At 41.2% G+C, this 16,932-nt stretch overlaps 5 protein-coding genes across 9 annotated transcripts in view; 3 read left to right on the top strand and 2 right to left on the bottom strand.

Annotated features, from left to right (window-relative positions):
• The first annotated feature begins 25 nt into the window (after positions 1–25).
• Positions 26–2,076, top strand: LOC104812446 (ribonuclease 3-like protein 1). Its single transcript, XM_010539598.2, has 4 exons — positions 26–304; positions 795–1,026; positions 1,443–1,566; positions 1,648–2,076. Exons 1-4 carry the CDS (start codon positions 200–202, stop codon positions 1,820–1,822), a joined length of 636 nt encoding a protein of 211 aa, XP_010537900.1. The 5' UTR covers positions 26–199; the 3' UTR covers positions 1,823–2,076.
• A 169-nt stretch (positions 2,077–2,245) lies between these two features.
• LOC104812444 (ATPase 9, plasma membrane-type) lies at positions 2,246–6,887 on the bottom strand. The gene is made up of 15 exons (XM_010539594.2): positions 6,806–6,887; positions 6,490–6,657; positions 6,212–6,331; positions 6,002–6,100; positions 5,755–5,892; positions 5,341–5,655; positions 4,801–5,247; positions 4,605–4,727; positions 4,414–4,518; positions 4,024–4,333; positions 3,432–3,946; positions 3,166–3,339; positions 2,888–3,070; positions 2,616–2,800; positions 2,246–2,529 (listed from the first exon to the last, which is right to left on the bottom strand). The coding sequence occupies exons 1-15, from the start codon at positions 6,809–6,811 to the stop codon at positions 2,433–2,435; spliced, it is 2,985 nt and encodes a 994-aa protein (XP_010537896.1). The 5' UTR covers positions 6,812–6,887; the 3' UTR covers positions 2,246–2,432.
• A 183-nt stretch (positions 6,888–7,070) lies between these two features.
• On the bottom strand, positions 7,071–10,644 carry LOC104812445 (protein RAE1). Of its 3 annotated transcripts, none has more exons than XM_010539597.1 (12): positions 10,576–10,644; positions 10,381–10,464; positions 9,731–9,817; positions 9,428–9,505; positions 9,144–9,337; positions 8,888–9,029; positions 8,527–8,607; positions 8,070–8,198; positions 7,904–7,981; positions 7,739–7,810; positions 7,381–7,461; positions 7,071–7,295 (listed from the first exon to the last, which is right to left on the bottom strand). In XM_010539597.1, the coding sequence occupies exons 2-12, from the start codon at positions 10,435–10,437 to the stop codon at positions 7,245–7,247; spliced, it is 1,050 nt and encodes a 349-aa protein (XP_010537899.1). In that variant the 5' UTR covers positions 10,438–10,464; positions 10,576–10,644; the 3' UTR covers positions 7,071–7,244. The 3 variants fall into 3 exon arrangements, with proteins under 3 accessions (XP_010537899.1, XP_010537898.1, XP_010537897.1); XM_010539596.1 differs by having other exon boundaries at positions 10,381–10,468; positions 10,576–10,631; XM_010539595.1 differs by having other exon boundaries at positions 10,381–10,630.
• A 184-nt stretch (positions 10,645–10,828) lies between these two features.
• Positions 10,829–15,603, top strand: LOC104812443 (nuclear pore complex protein NUP96). Its single transcript, XM_010539593.1, has 6 exons — positions 10,829–11,021; positions 11,515–14,093; positions 14,170–14,293; positions 14,455–14,603; positions 14,790–14,887; positions 15,183–15,603. Exons 1-6 carry the CDS (start codon positions 10,991–10,993, stop codon positions 15,385–15,387), a joined length of 3,186 nt encoding a protein of 1,061 aa, XP_010537895.1. The 5' UTR covers positions 10,829–10,990; the 3' UTR covers positions 15,388–15,603.
• Positions 15,604–15,809: 206 nt separating this feature from the next.
• LOC104812442 (DCN1-like protein 4) overlaps positions 15,810–16,932 on the top strand; it is a 3,285-nt gene continuing 2,162 nt past the window's right edge. Inside the window, exons 1-3 of one of the 3 annotated variants that reach the window (XM_010539591.1) lie at positions 15,810–15,934; positions 16,056–16,140; positions 16,656–16,740. In XM_010539591.1, coding sequence (XP_010537893.1) covers positions 16,056–16,140; positions 16,656–16,740 — 170 coding nt within the window. In that variant the 5' untranslated portion in view covers positions 15,810–15,934. Of the gene's footprint in view, positions 15,938–16,030; positions 16,141–16,655; positions 16,741–16,932 lie in introns of all 3 variants that reach the window. The other 2 variants (XM_010539590.2, XM_010539589.2) reach the window with 2 other exon arrangements.

Here is a 16,932-nt window from a genome sequence, read left to right as displayed (position 1 = left end):
AAAAAACTGAACTTTTAAGATACATGAAGATAAGTGGCAATTGGGGTTTCATGATACCCTTTACAGAAGGAAGCTGTGACGAATTAATTGTCTGATCCGTCGATATTGCATCTGTCCGTGTCTTTTTCCAGGGTGCAATTAACTCCTGCAATTTCCCGTTTCCAAACAGATCACGGGGAAACGACCAGTCCGAAGAAAAATGGAGGAAACGAAGAATGTGAGCGAAAACCCATCAAAATCATTCGTCAGTCTCGAAGATATGTCTCCTCTAGATCCATCGTCCGTACCCAGTAGCCCCTCCGTGGTAAGAATTCAAAGAACAGAACCCAAAAGTTCTGTTCTTTCGCATTCACATTTTCTGAATCGATTTTTTGGGGGGTTTTCCCTCACGTTCTGCTATGTAGGCAGAGACCCAGTAGAGAGTTGTTGGAGTAAGAGGATGTGAAAAAGGCGAAACTTTAGTACTATTGATTAATGGGTTTCTACTCATAATATACAAATTGAAAACTTCCCTCTCTGGGTTTACTGGATTGATGGAAAAGAACCGACATTTGTGTTCCTTTTGTATCTTTATGATTGGTTTTCTCTTATTTCTTCTTGTCTTTTTCCATTGGACAATTATCTGAAACCGCCCAAGGAAGTTTGTCAAGGAGGGGGAGAAATGTCTTAACTTTAGTCTCCTCATCCTTTGCTTCTTCAGTATCAGTTTCTTATTCTCTCGGATTCAATAAATTTGTGTGTTTTTTGAACCCAATAAGTTTGATTCTTTCCCATTGTTTGTTCTACTTTATCAGAAACCCGAAACGAGGATGTTGCCAGTTTATGAGGCGGAGCAGAGTTGGGATGCAAAAAGCAAGATGAATGTAAGGAAGAGGAATGAGGCTAAAGAAAATGATGACAACTCTTCTCTATCCACTAAGGAGATAGATCCTAACAGTGCAATAAGCAGAGACATCACCCAAGAGAGGAAGCGCGTTCCAGAACCAGTAGAAGATTTGATCTGCAACACAAGACCCAGAATTGAAGGTGCATGTTTTTTCCTCCTGTTACTTGTTCTGGGTTTCATCAAGGTTACGATTTCATAGCTTTTGTAGTGTTTTATTTTTCTGTTTTAACTTCAGTGAATCTCAGTATTGTTTTTTTTATGATAAACAATGTGGATATTCTCCTTGCTGCTAAGCGTATCTGGATGTGTATGTGTGTATATGTAATGTGCTGTAACTCAAGTGTCAAGCCTGACAATTATGGAATGGGTATTTCAGTGATGGGTTCACTCAGCAGGAGAGTTGCTCCACCTCAATGTATTATATCGAATGCTATTTTTTGAAGGGATCCTAATGGGAATCATGGAGAAAATTTCACTAGGTTTTAGCTTTGTTAAAGTTTGTAATGCCACAAGTTGTTGTATTCATGCTCACATTTGGTGGTAGTATTGTGTTCAGCATGTTCAGATGAACCTAAGAGAGAGTGGGCCAAATCACAGTTGCATGAATTATGCGTTAAGAGGCATTGGAAAGCTCCGGTGTACGAGTGCTGCAATGATAAGGGCCCTTGCCACATGAGATTGTAAGTGAACAAAATTTCTGTCCCCATGTGTTTTTCGAGTTAACAACCTTTTTGCATGAATCTGGTTTTTGGTTTTTTTAGGTATACATGTAAGGTTGTGATTGAGGTTAAAGAGTCATCAAGTACAACTGTTTTGGAGTGTTTTGGGTCTCCTTGCTCTAAGAAGAAACTAGCAGCCGAGCATGCAGCTGAGGGAGCACTCTGGTATCTTAAGCAGATGGGTCATTCATTTAGAACCCATAAAGCTTTTGGGTAAAAGCAGACAGACTTACTTGACTTGTCGGTAATGGTCTGGTCACTGGTTGTATAACTGACGTGTGAAGAAATCTGATGTTAGTTATTATGCCTATAGGCCTCAAGATTAGCATTTGATTTAGGCCCAGAAAACATAGCTCATTGTCCTATTTTCCCCGAAATATGCCTTCTTCTTTGGGATTACTTCTTGGATTATGTATTAGAGATTTTCTGAGTAACTGTTTACATAATCCTCCTCATATATTATTGGCTCCATATCTCCAACTTATTGTTTGCCTCAGCGAGTTTCAAGGGTCCAAAAGCTGCCAAGAAACTCCATTGATACGGTTCTCTGAGTAAATGATCTATTTTTTTCCTGTAAATGTGCATTTTAGTTCTATTGTTCTAGTTTGGTGCATTCTGTCTTTGCAGGCAAGATGAGAAGAACTTCTAAACAATGGTTGAATCTTATTACTGAAATTAAAAACAAGAATATCTCAAAATACTAAGTAGCCGCATGGGAGCCACTGCCAAACAAAGAAACATGTTCTTCTTCTGCAGCACCCTTTGTACTAGGGGAGGTTTTATTCAACACTCTTGCTTTCTAATCTAACTGAGAAACTTGTTCTGAATTATACAGTGTAGTGTTGCTGGATAGTGTCTATGTCAAGTCCCTTGTTCTTCACCACTGATTCAACGTGACCCTTCAATGTATGCAGCTCCCTTAACCTGGACAGTAGAGGAAAAAAAGACATGGTTAAGGGCATATTCAGATAAAAGAAATGACAAGGATTTCTCAGTTGATTCGGTGTTGCCTTGCGACTTCAGCACGTCTCTTGGCTTGGTCTGCAAGTTCAGACAGCTCTCTGTAACTGCTCTTTTCGTTGAAGATAGATTCCGAGTTCTGAGCTGTCTGCAAGCCATGAAGGGTACGTTGAGCTTGAGCCCATTGTGCTTCTCTCTCCCCCTTCCCATAGTCTTTCTTTGATGTGAAAGCGGTCTAAAGAAGAGACCATTGTTAGCAAAAATGCAAAGTTAATGTCGTTCTTGAAATTATCAGGAAACAATCTTTGATTTCAGGTACCACCTTGTTCTCGATGACATTGTCCCAGGCTCGACCACTCAGTGAATATCGGATGATGAACTTGAGGATGTCGAGTGGGATGTAGAACACCAAACTGTAGAGCCAGATGACTCCTGCCCATCCCCACCCGATACCTTTGATTCTCGCAAAGTCCCAGTTTGCATACACAGCTATGATCGTTGCGATCTGGAATGGAAGAAGTTCAGTGTCAAAAAAACACGATTTGGATACACGGTTTTTCATTTTCCGTGATGGGAACTTCAGTTCCAAGCTTAACTCACCAATTGGGCTATAAGGAAGGCGATGACTAGCAAGAGCCCTGGACGTTCAATATATGACCAGCTACGGGATCGAGTGACGAAGATGAGTGCTTGGCTGACAATACTAACTTGGAGGTAGATAGCTGCCGTTAGCTCATGCTCCTTCTTGCTGATTGATTTAACCCCAAACTTTTCCTACGGTTTCCGAGAAAAGAAATGGTAATTAAGACACTACTTGCTCGTGGGTGATATGAATCCTGAAGTAAAAGTTGGAAATTTTTCCTTACAGAGAAGAAATCAGTGCTATCTGCAAGCCAGAAGAAGACTACAGTCATCACTGCCAGGTAAGTGCCGAGGACAACCCCAGTGGCGAATATCTCTCTGAGTTTCCATGAATCGGGAAGGGGAGAGGGCTTCACCCTGTCCTTGGAAATGGTCATGATGGTTCCATCGTTCAGGATTGCGATGATCAGAACCATGAAAGGCGCGAAATCAAACTTCCATATGAGTGCGAGCAGTAGAAAGCCCAACACAATACGGATAGTGATGGAAACAGCGTATATAGTGTAGTTCTTCATTCTTTGGAAGATGGCTCTACTGGTTAGGACAGCGCTGATTATGACGCTGAGCCCTGGCTCGGTTAGTACTATGTCTGATGCACTTCTGGCTGCATCAGTCGCATCGGCAACAGCTATTCCAATGTCAGCTTTCTTGAGAGCCGGAGCATCGTTCACTCCGTCACCAGTCATTCCACATATGTGCTTCCTCTCCTGGAGCCTCTTCACGATCTCGTACTTGTGTTCTGATCAGACCCATTAAGAATTATCATTTGCATATCAAATGGAACAAGAAAAGACTGTTCTTTAGCTTAATCTTTACCAGGAAAAACACCGGCGAATCCATCAGCCTTCTCAATTAGCTCATCAACAGGAAGGTCAGTTACACTTTCATCCTTGTGCTGTCCTAGAAGCGCAGAAGAAGGATACATGTTGGTACCCATACCAAGCCTGCGGCCAGTTTCTTTCCCAATGGCAAGCTGGTCACCAGTGATCATCTTGACATTGACCCCGAGGTCTAGGGCACGCTTGATTGTCTCAGCACTGTCATGTCTTGGAGGGTCAAAGAGAGGCAAGAGACCAAGAAACTGCCATGGTCCTCCCGGGCCATTCTTGTCTTTGTCCGGGATTGCCTGTAATGTAGACGGTGGGAAAATTGGCATTTAAGGGAAACCAACACGAAGTTTCAGAATTTTCGGGGAAATGGATTTACTTGTTTGCCAACTGCAAGAGACCGTAGTCCTCTATCAGCAAACTTGTCGATGATGGCGTGAGATCTCTTCTTTGCATCCTCCCGAAGGTTGCAGAGCTCAATTATCTAGCCAGTCGACAGTTTCAGACACAAGTCAGTACAACATCCAATGATGTTGGGAAAGGGAATTGAAGAATATGTTTCGGCATTACCTGCTCTGGTGCACCTTTACTGACACGGTACCAATCTCCATTGGAGTCGATGTAAGTGATGGCTGTACGCTTGTCCACTGGGTTGAAAGGGAAGAAATGAACTTCCTCAATGCCATCTCTTGCCTGACGAGAGAACATAAATTTTAGGTGAAACTTGCACCATGGAAACATAGATTGAGGCGTTTTTTAAAAGTACCTCTTTGGGATCTCCAAGCATCCCGACAATGCAAGCATCAATGGCATCCTGGTTTTCAACCCTAGAGGCTCTTGCCGCATGAACAATCAGCTGGTCCTTGTCCAAGTCCTTGACAAACACCTCAACCATGCTCTTGTCAACTGTAAGCTTGTTAAGTGTCAGAGTTCCAGTCTTGTCACTGCATAAGACATCCATTCCGGCCATCTCTTCGATAGCCGTCATCCTCTTTGTGATAGCCCCTTGTTGAGAAAGCCGGTGAGAGCCAATGGCCATGGTGACTGACAAAACGGTCGGCATCGCAATTGGGATTCCTCCGATGAGAAGCACTAAAAGGTTGTCGATTCCATCTCTATACGCACGGCGCTGAATCGGGTACATCACAACGATCTCAACTAGCATACCTATTGCTATAGAGCAAATGCAGAAGTTCCCAATTGCTGTCAACACCTGCAGAAAAAGTTAAAAAAAAGTATCCAAACTTTTCGTTCATATTGAGGTTCATTTACCCTCTTGTATCAACTTTTGTGATTCGGTGTATACCTTCTGGAAATGCCCTTCTTGATTGGTGCTGTCGACAAGGTGAGCTGCTTTTCCGAAGAAGGTATGAACACCGGTTGCAATAACAATAGCTTCGATCTCTCCTTGTTTGCAGGTGGAACCCGAGTAAACTTCTTGACTTGGGTGTTTGGTCACGGGAAGAGATTCGCCAGTGAGTGCAGATTGATCAACCTTGAGAGGATCTCCGTCTAAGAGACGACTGTCAGCCGGGATGATGTCACCTAACTTGATGCTGATTATGTCTCCAGGTACCAAAATCGCCGCATCTTGCTCGCTCCATTTTCCATCTCTCAGGAGCTTCAACAACAAGGTTGTAAGATGCAATTCTCGATCTACTCTTTTGGGCAATAACATCTATGTTTTGTCGTAGATGAAGTATTGATATGAATTACTCACCTTTGTTTTCGGGGCTAGACCGGCCATCAAGGCGGCAGCTGCGTTCCCGGCATTGTTCTCTTCGATGAAACTTATGGTAGAGTTGACGAACAACAGAACTACGATGCCTATGAAATCTTGCCAATCTGGTGGCCTGCCCTGCAGATCCAAGAAACGAAGCCCGTAAAGAAGAAAAGATCGAAACTTTGTGAACGTAGCATATGAAAAATGATGAAGAAAAGAGAGGGGGAGTTAGATGGTTGATTACTCCTCCATTGGCCAAACAGATTGCCATTATAGCGGCGATCTCCATGACCCATGAGAGAGGGTTCCACATGAACCCTAAGAACTTCAGAAGCTTGCTTTCCTGTTTCCAACCCAACCCGAACAAAAAACTGGTTAGATTTGGGTATTCTTGGACATGGAGGAGAGAAACAAAAAGGTGAATGAGAAACTATGTTATTCGCATTCGGCTTGCCTTTTTCTCTTCGAGCTTGTTGGGGCCGAAGATCTCGAGCCGCCTTTGGCCCTCCTCGCTCGTCAGACCTTCCTTTGAACATTTCAGAAGCCTCAACACCTCCTCAATCGGAATTTTCTCCTGATTCAAACCGGAGCCCGACACCATATATCAATCTCGGAAACTGAAAACTGCGATCTAACTTTCTTACTTATCAATCAAGATTCAAACTCGATGTCTTACAGGATCTAAGGAAGAGAAAAAGAACTCTGAAATCGGGGGAGGAGAAAATTGCTTACGAGGTCGATGTTCTCGTTCTTGATCTCATCCCAGCTGATATCATTCCCCGCCATCTTCTTCTTCGTCAAATCAGGGCCTCTTCTGCTTGTTTCGAACAAGTCCCTGTTCTTCTTGATCTGGGATTTTTGACAGTTTTTTTCCTGGTGGAACTTTCTCCCAATCTTTTTCTTTTTTCCGGTTACAGTCGGTAATGATACAGAAACAAAAATAAATGAAGAAAAAATTATTCTTTTTCTGTGTTTTTTATTTTTGGGCGTGAAGAAATGGAGAGTGGTGAAGAAAAGACATCATTTATAGCAAAAATAAAAGAGTTACTGTCATAAGACGGAGAGTTTGCGAAGGAGCGCCAAATTTGCTCACACCTCTCCCTCTCTCCGACTTCGTCTCCTTCCTTGCTCTTCACTGACCTTCCTCAGATCCTGCCACGTGTCCTCATAACGAACTTAACGGTCATGCCGCGCCAACACAATTTCAACCTTCACATGATGATTAAAATAATAACAAAATTCCACCAACACCAGATTTTGTGTTTGGTAACCTCTGTTGCATGATTCACTTGCCTAACATAACTAATCACCGATGAAGACAACAAACATATATAAGAGAACATGTAAAAACATCATTCCGCTAGTGGTCCGAGCTTCAACTAAAATATTTTTTTTTTAATGAAATGTGAATTGTGTTCATCAAAAACTTTCTTGAATTTCTTGCACAAACCAAAAGTTGGAGGTGCAGCATTGGCAACGACGGAGGCTCACTTTCTGGTCGCTGCTCCGGCTTTGGGTTTGGCTTTAACTTCACTTTCCTGACAAAACAAAACATATGCTATGACTGGTCAATACGGGAAACATGCTTTACAGATGATTCATTATGACAGAGAGAGAACACACCAGAGGGAGGTGAAGGAAGATGTTGGTCTTGGCGGATGCCTGGTTGTGGTTTTCTGCACCTTTGCTCCAGTCATAACATACCTGATTCACCTCAAAGATATAAGACACCATTGTAGCAACTCTAAGGTACAACAAACAACATGAATATAAATAAGTAAATCCCCACTGATATTGCAATTAATAGTATGGGGTTCAAAGCTTTGGCAAATTGTTTACGCTTATATGGTATGGTGTTTGAGTCTGTAGAAGAAGCATGCTTGCCTTTGGATTCAGGGTGTGTGTATCTGTTTTTGTGTATTTAAGTGGCTCATGCAGTAACAAAGATATCGAAGAACAACCTAACAAGACAATTGTATACCGCATATGCAAATATTGAGCCATCATGGTTGAACGCACTGCAAGGAATTGACTGATTGCATCTCGACATGGCCTGAAATTGTAAGGAGGTAATGTGGATGAGTTGAAAAAAAAAGACAAAAAAATTGAAAAGCACAGTGCAATGAAGATGCCATTATGGACATACCTTGAGCCTCTGTTTGCTATCCTTGTCCCAGAAATTGAAAGCACCATCTGACCCAGCAGTGGCAAATGTGCCATGCATCTGAAATATGCAAAACAGGAAATTGGAGCCATTTATTTGCTCACCATTTTACAACTAGAGCAAGTATAACTTGAACCATCAGGCTTACCGGGTGAAAGTTCAAAGAGTTCACAGAATAGATCTCATTGCCATCCCTATGGCATTTAAAAGTGAAGTTTTTGCTCTGTTGCGAATCATCCAGGTGATGCACACCAACTCTTCCCTCAATTGAACCAATCTGGTGAGAAACATTAGACACACACGTTATCTTGCTTGGAGTTAATTTTATATCCATCAATGAAAGAAAGGAGAGCACAATGCATGACATATGGGCTAAATTTTATAAGAAGGATATGAAGCTGAAACTGATTAAGCAATCTGCACTAGACTATCATATCATATGATATTTGCAAGCTTCTAAAGGAAGAGACTGGTATTCAAAAGTGTTAGAATCATGATTGCAGAGAACATTTAGAAAATGGTTAAGCTTAATGTTATTCGAGCTTAATTCATGCAATGCCAAATTAAGCAAAGAAACAATAGTAGCCACGATATAAGACACATACCAAAAAGCCTTGCTGGTCAGGGAAGGCAGCAACACACCTCGTCTGATACTTCAGGGGTGAAGTAATTCTCTTGAACTCCGTCTACAGTATTCCAGTAATTGAAGTTAAACACTCTAAGAATTAAACCCACAGGAACAGATAAAAGTGTGACAGTATGACAAGGAAATCACAATTCAAATGATGTGAAGAGATTCATTCTTTGTAAAATAGAGGAAGGTTTCACCATTTGATCCCACATTAGTGCTAAATTGTTCTTAAATCCCTGGAACCATGCATTGCATGCTCGCATTGTCCTTAATACCAAAGGTCATGCAGGTTGTAAATGGAAAACCTAATAGTTGCCAGGCAAAAAAAATATAACCTGAGGATTTTGCAAGTTGAAGACTATCAGATTTCTGTCGGCAGTTCCAACAACCATTAGAGGGTGTTTTACTGTCATTGCATAACAGCGTTCTGGAAGCTGTTGGGTGTGCACTGGATTGGATTGTCTTGTGTCCCAATATCTAGAACAGGGAAATCAGTACGCAATGTCACATATGTTAGCTAGAGCAACATAAATAAAATATGCAGTCAACGAGATATTTCTTCACGGGAATAGAATATAATAAACAAATTACTTCAATGTTTTATCCCAGCTTCCAGTAACCAGGAGATTCATTCCGGGTATCCAAGCCATCTCTTTAATAGGAGCATCGTGCATAGCAACAGTTACAGGTTGAGCACCTGACAACAGGGGCCACATTTTTGCTTGCTTGTCACACCCTCCTGTAAAGACTGTTGTTCCATCATCTTTCCAAGCAGAGCATAAAACCTTCATCATGAAAAAAAGGAAAAGGTACTGATTAGATTTTGAGCAAAGAGAGAGCAGGACATAACAAGCCATTAAGCAATAACCCCTTACCGGCTGATCATGTGAAATTGATGCTTTTGGATTGCTGGTTACATTGGTTCCACTACGTACTATTTCCCAGCATCTGACCTGCATCATTAGAAGCAAATCCGCAAATGATAAATGAACCCATCAGATGAAGAAAATGCCAAAGAACAAAGAAAACAATTTCGAGAACATAAAAAGAATGCACTTCACAAAGAAAAAACTTTTGACACCAATAACGGATAACACTAAAGAATATTTCTTTTACGTGAATAGCAAGTCAGACCAGCGACTTGAAAAGCAGGGAAAGAAAAAAGACATGAGATGAACCTGATTATCCCATGAAGTTGCCACAAGAATATCAGCTCTTGGACTAAAACTTAAGCTTGAAACAGAGTCGCTGGGAGATGGAGCCACCTGCAGGCAAATGCAAAGAATCAGTGAAAAAGAACTGTAAACAGGAAATTCATACTAAGATAAGACAACCCAAGAAGAAGATTATACTAATTCAATCACCCCGCAAGTAGACATACACTGGGAAGTTAAACCGAAAAAGATGCCTAAGTATATAAAACACGACTACGGCACGGATTTAGCTCGGAAGGTTCAATTATTCAAAAATTGAATTCTTATAAGCCCGTACCATTTCAGAACATATTCAAACGCAGAAATCGAAACTCATCGAGAGAAAAGGAATTATTCCAGAACAAGAGCTGCCACTTCAAAGACCAGCAATCAAACCCTAGAATTCTAACCCACAGATTCAGTCATGACTAAAATCAGCGGATCAATAAAGTTAGAAACGAGCATCTCGACAAGAAACGCACTGAAAAAAACCAACTTCTTTAAAGATAAGAGATTAAACACCCGCATTCTAACACAATCTAGGCAGGCAATTCAAACAAGATTACATATCCGGAGCAAACCCGGCGGAAACCCACGGAAAGGAAAAAACACAAATATGAAGGAAACATCGGTACCTCGTAGGATTTGTTAGGGTTAGACCTAGAAGTCGCCGCAGCACCAAAAGTAGCCATTGCACGAGCCAAAACCAACGCAGGTAACTGTCTAGAAGTTCAACTCAGGACACAACAATCACACGGAGAAAAGCTCCAAGAAAAAAAACATACAGAACTTCGCGAAGAGAAGGATCGAGACTGAGAGAAGGGAGAGACCTAGACGAGATTTACGACGGCGCCGGAGATTTCTCTGTCCGATTTCAGAAGAAGAGGGAAAAATGGAAAATTGGAACGGTCACTGAGAGAGAAGGCTTTATATACAGCGGAGGAGGATTGTACGGACAACAAGAAAAATGGAAATTTTTTATTGGGCTTTTAAGGCCCAACATAATTTTGTAAGACCAGGCCCAACAATGTCAACCTTTATTGGAGACTGCAGTGTTCCAGCTTTTGCTGCTTCAGTGTTCTTTCAAAGGCATTCGCCCGTCGTAGATAGAGGTTTCTTTCCGGCGATTGCCGCCGCCGTAACGGATTCTGTGTCCATCGGAGAATCAGCAGTACTATCGAAGACTAAAAGATAGAAAGCCCTAGACGTCACTTTGCCTTCGGGTTTTTTCGGGGTTCTCCAATCATGGCGTCTCCTGCTGTTCTTCCAGCTTCTGGTACGTCTGCAAATCTAGTCTTCTCCGTGACCTGTGCACATTTCGATTTCAGCTGATTGAATCTATTGATATGTTGCGTATCCGCGTAGCACTTATAGCGGAAATTAAGGATGTGGGATTTTTGTTAAAACCTAAAATCTTATTTTTCTTTTGATTATTTCATGTTTAAATTGCTGAACTTGATGGGGTTGCCTAGTTGAATCTCCTAAGTTTGTTGTTGAGGCATGGATTCGATACCCACTTTGTGAATTTGATTGGATTTTCAAAATTCGATGTAACAATGGGAAAATGTTAGACATGTGGAGTAAATGCTCACTGTAAAGTATATAATTTTCGTATCAGATGAGCGAAGGAACTGTCTGGTTGGTCAACAGTTCATTTCGGTTTCTATTTTCTGAATAAAGGACACAATGTTTGAGACATGTTAATTCATTGTTTCTTTTCGTGTATCTGTGTTCTTTTTATATTCATTTGCCAAATCCTCTGTTGACAGGGATGTCTGGTGAAAATGATAGCACGCAGAACAGTATCCTAGCTTGTAATATTTCCAGAATGGCGATCAACTTGGAATCAGGGAAGAAAAGAAGGATCTCTTTGGATGGAGATTCTCTCTTAAGTAGATATTCCAGAGAGATTAAAGATTTGTTGCCTAAGTTGTGTTCGCCTGACTACTTCATTAAACCATGCATAAACGAGCTGGCAGAGCGAGAAATTGCCGACCCTGGCTACTGCGGCCGAGTTCCTGATTTCATTATTGGCAGGATTGGTTATGGATATCTCAAATATCTTGGCAATACAGATGTTAGAAGGTTAGATCTGGATCAGATTGTTAAGTTTCATAGGCATCAGGTGAATGTTTATGATGATGAGAGATCCAAGCCTGTTGTCGATAAGGGGCTTAACAAGGCTGCTGAGGTGACTCTGATTGTAAACACATCATGTTCAATTTGGGAAAAAGAACGGGTTCGTTATATTTCTTATAAATTAAAACAAATTGCTGAGAGACAAGGAGCAACTTTCATCTCTTTTAATCCTGCTAATAGCTCATGGAAGTTTTTGGTTCCCCACTTCAGCAGATTCGGGTTGAGTGATGATGAGGCAGAAGATATCGTAATGGATGATGCGACAGGGTTTGAAGATCCTGTGTTAATGAATGGTGACAAGATATCTGACATTGATGGAGAACATCAGGTGGAAATTTATGAGCCAGAACTTTCTCACTCTCTTCCTGCCCATCTAGGACTTGACCCCGTAAAGATGAAGGAAATGAGAATGCTAATGTTTCCCACTGAGGATCAAGAAGAAATGGAGGAGTTTAGAGGGCAATCTTCTCATCTGAGGTCATCCTTAACAAAACGAAATGCAAGACCTTCACAGAAATTTGCTCCAAGAAGTAGTCATCAAGATACTCCTCCAGTTGTGCGGAAAACTCCACTAGCTTTGTTGGAGTATACCCCTGGTAGCGATAAAAACTCTCCAGGTAGTATCCTGATGGCCCAGCAAAATAAGGAGTTAGCAGTGCCGAAGTCGAAAACTAGAGGTTTTGAGCTGGACCTCAGCCATGTTACACCAGTGACTGAAAGCCACTCCCGCAATGTTGTTGATGCTGCATTATTCATGGGAAGGTCGTTCCGGGCAGGGTGGGGCCCGAATGGTGTTCTCTTCCACACCGGCACACCGATAGGCAGTTCTAGTTCCCAAAGGGTATTGTCTTCGGTGATCAATGTAGAAAAACTAGCAGTTGACAGAGTGGTTCGAGATGAAAACGAAAAAGTTAAAAAAGAACTCGTTAACGCTGCATTTGGGGCCCCTCTAAGTCTTCACAAGGAACTAGACCATGAGACAGAAGAAGTTGTGGTTGGCTCTTTCAAGCTTAAACTCCATAAAGTAGTTACTGATCGGGTGATTCTTTCTGATATATGCCGAAGCTATATAGATGTAATCGAGAAACAGCTGGAGGTTCCTGGGTTATCCCCCTCTGCCAAGCTGGTTTTGATGCACCAAGTAATGGGTTGGGAACTGATAAAGGTTCTATTTTCTGAGAGAGAGAATGCTGAACGCTCAAAATCTGTTGCGTCTGATAATGAGGAAGACATGATGCAGGATATGGAGGAAGATTCGTCAGAAACTGACCCAGAGGCTCTTCCGCTTGTCCGAAGAGCAGAGTTCAGCTGTTGGCTCCAGGAGAGTGTCAGTCACCGTGTGCAGGAAGATGTGAGCTCTTTGAATGGAGGTTACCTTGAGCACTTGTTCTTTCTTCTAACCGGGCGACAGCTTGATTCGGCTGTTGAACTTGCCATATCTAAGGGGGATGTGAGACTTGCTTGTTTATTGAGCCAGGCTGGTGGGTCAACTGTAAACCGCACTGATATTGGACGGCAGCTCGAGCTTTGGAGAATGAATGGGCTGGACTTTAATTACATGGAGAAGGAGAGGATTAGGCTTTTTGAGTTGCTCGCAGGTAATATCCTTGACGCGTTGCAAGATGTTACAATGGACTGGAAGCGATTCCTTGGGTTGCTGATGTGGTATCAACTCCCTTCCATCAGTCCATTACCTGTAATTTTCAGAAATTATCAACACTTGTTAGATAAGGGACAAGCTCCTCGGCCTGTCCCAATATATATTGATGAAGGCCCAGCTGATAGCCTTGTGAAAAACGATGAGCATTTGGACCTCTTGTATTATCTCATGCTTCTGCACAGCAGTGAAGAGAATGAATTTGCTTTTCTGAAGACTATGTTTAGCGCCTTCTCTTCAACCGACGATCCTCTTGATTATCATATGATCTGGCACCAGCGAGGAGTTCTAGAGGCAGTTGGAGCTTTCACTTCCAATGACCTTCAAGCTATTGATATGGGATTTGTCACACAGCTTCTTTCTCAAGGCCTATGTCATTGGGCTATCTATGTGGTTCTTCACATGCCTCACCATGAAGACTATCCATTTCTGCAGGTTAATGTAATTCGTGAAATCTTGTTTCAGTTCTGTGAAACTTGGAGTTCCGATGAATCACAACGACAATTTATCAAGGACTTGGGTGTCCCTTCTGAATGGATGCATGAAGCCCTTGTAAGTCACATTCTCATACAAATTCTGGTGTTCAATATATATATATGTTTGTTAAATGCTTTTTCATGCGCTGCAGGCAGTTTATTACAATTACCATGGAGATTCTACAAAGGCCCTTGAACACTTTCTTGATTATGCGAATTGGCGACGAGCTCATTCCATTTTCATAACTTCCGTTGCTCATTCATTATTTTTGTCAGGTAAACTCCCTTCATCTACTTATGTGCAGCCTTTCTCCATCTATTTAAACCTGTATGTAATTCCAGTGTACTTCATATATGCTTCAATCTCGAGCAAACCTTACCTTTTATACTCAAAAAGTAACATTTGCAATGATCTATTTCTTTTGGAATGAATGCAGCTAACCATTCAGAGATATGGAGGATTGCAACGTCAATGGATGATCATAAGTCTGAGATTGAAAATTGGGACTTGGGTGCTGGGATTTACATATCGTTTTATCTGTTGAAGAGGTCACTGCAAGAAGATGGTGATACGATGGCAGAACTGGTCTGTCTACTTTTCTTAATTTTAACTACGAGGCTGAACTCTTCATCTCATTATTACCGAACTGAACAACATGATTTTAAACTAGTGAAGCTGCCTTTAACAATGAGCCGCGCGTTAAGGTGTTCTTCCCTGTCGTGAACAAACATAAATCATCTATATGAAATAACGTTATTTGCTTTTGCACAGGATTCCCTTGAGAGCAAAAACGAGTCTTGCAGAAGTTTCGTTGGCCGTTTAAACGAGTCATTGGCTGTTTGGGGAGACAGATTACCAGTTGAAGCCCAGTAAGTAACTCCAGACATATCATAGTCGGGTTTTTTTTTTAAGATCAGTTAGGCCTTTATGGGGCAATTTTTGGAAGGATCCTCCTAAATTTGGATGCATCCATAGTTATTGCTCCTAGATTAAGTAAACAAAGTTGGCTTCTGATGACTACACAACCTGAGATACGTTGTGTGGACAGATACGGGTCATACATTATTACGCACATCCTATGTTGTTTCATCAAAAAAAAGCATTGCATATTGGACTTGACACTATACACAAATATATAATACTTTTACGAATCTGTGAACTCAGAGTTGCATACTCGAAGATGGCGGAGGAGATCTGTGATTTGCTTCTATCCGACCTAAGCGAGGGCTCGAGCCGTGATGCTCAGTTAAACTGTTTCGAGACAGCCTTTGCTGCGCCGTTGCCTGAAGATCTTCGATCAACTCATTTGCAGGATGCTGTCTCTCTCTTCACTCTCTACCTCTCAGAGAACGGCCAGACCACGGCTTAACTAGTTAAGGGATCATTCCCTTGTCTTAGATTCTGCAGCTGTCCTTAGATTTCGGAACTTGAGGCTTCGAGTTTGGAGAGTTCTGCTTCTTTTTGTCGGTTACTTGTCTGAATTCTTCCTTGTCACTGAATCAAAATCAGGTATTTGTTCCCTAAGAATCTCAATGTAACGGTCAAACTCTCAAAATTGAATACAGATGTGATGGAGCTTGATGAAGTGCAGATGGTGCTAAATTATTACAGGATTTGCCAAATAGTTTTTTTTTTAATAATTGAAATTCACGATGTCTAACGATTTTCTACACAAAATTTTATGTGAACGCAAATTCCAAGAAAATATATATTTTAAAAATTTTAAGAAAATAAAGAAAAATAAGGATACAACAAAAAAGAATATTTATTCGTTCTCAAGTGTGAATAAAAATGCTCTGATGAGAATCTAATAGAAAATCGTCTTTTGCCGTCCCTCCTCTCTCTCTCCTCTCTCGAAGAAATCAGCTGCTTTCTTGCTGAGTTTTCTCAAGCTCGAAGCTTCGCAGAGCTCTTTCGTGGTGCTTCTTCTCTACTCTTTCCTTTTTTTGCCGGATTTAATTTAGTGTTTTTGGCTGTATTTGTTATGTTTTTTCCGGAAAATGCGTTCTTAGATTCAGGATTTGTTGTTCATAATAGATGCGTCGTTCTGCATCGAAGAAATCGAGTCAACCTACTTCCGTCAATTCGATCACTTCTTCAGCCACGGATCTTTTTCGTTCCGGTATGTGTATCTTATCTCTCTGCTTAATCCTTTTGAATTCCCGGGCGAAATTCGCCTAGGGTTCATGTAATTAAGCTTAAAGTTTGAATCTTCTTTTGGTTCCATGTTTGTAATTCTGTGTTTTTTGGCTATATTTCACAATTGAGGTGAATTTTGATAAGCCGATTGTGGGTTTCCGGGTGGTAAACAAAAAGGTGCATAAGCATGGATAAACTTGTTGCTGATAACGGTTATGATATGATGATGAGCAATTACATATCTTCAGATATATTTGTATACATCTGTAATAGAAATTGAACTGATTGTCTTTGGAAAATCAGTACTTGAAATTGCTGTTCAATCAAACCATTGAATTTTCTGAAAGATCGGTTCTCTTTTGCTTAATCCTATTTGATCAGGAGTATCATGTCTCAAGTCCTGGTGTTCCGTAATAGTTTCTGCGATTTCACAGTTTAGGCCAAGTTTGCTGTTGCATTTGCTTTAGATTGACTTTGTGTTGGTTTTTGTTGGTTCAGCTTCGAGTAAGGCCTCATCCAAGGAGATGGAACGTATAGATAACTTGTTTTACCAATATGCCAATAGGTCTTCCAATATGATTGAGTAAGTGTCTTTTGCTTTATGAATCATATTTCTCAACCTCAATGCTTTATGCTCTTTGTGAACTCGAGGGATTTGGCTTGCGCATGAAACCCGAACAATGTCACGTTTTTTGAAGTTGTTATGTTATTGAGGTCTTGTCTGAAAGTTTCCGTTTATGATCTTAAGCGTGCAACTTTCAGCAGGTCGACAGTT

Source organism: Tarenaya hassleriana, unplaced genomic scaffold (assembly GCF_000463585.1).
Source record: "Tarenaya hassleriana unplaced genomic scaffold, ASM46358v1 Cleome2, whole genome shotgun sequence".
NCBI lineage: Eukaryota > Viridiplantae > Streptophyta > Magnoliopsida > Brassicales > Cleomaceae > Tarenaya > Tarenaya hassleriana.
This window is presented reverse-complemented; position numbering and strand designations above follow the sequence as displayed.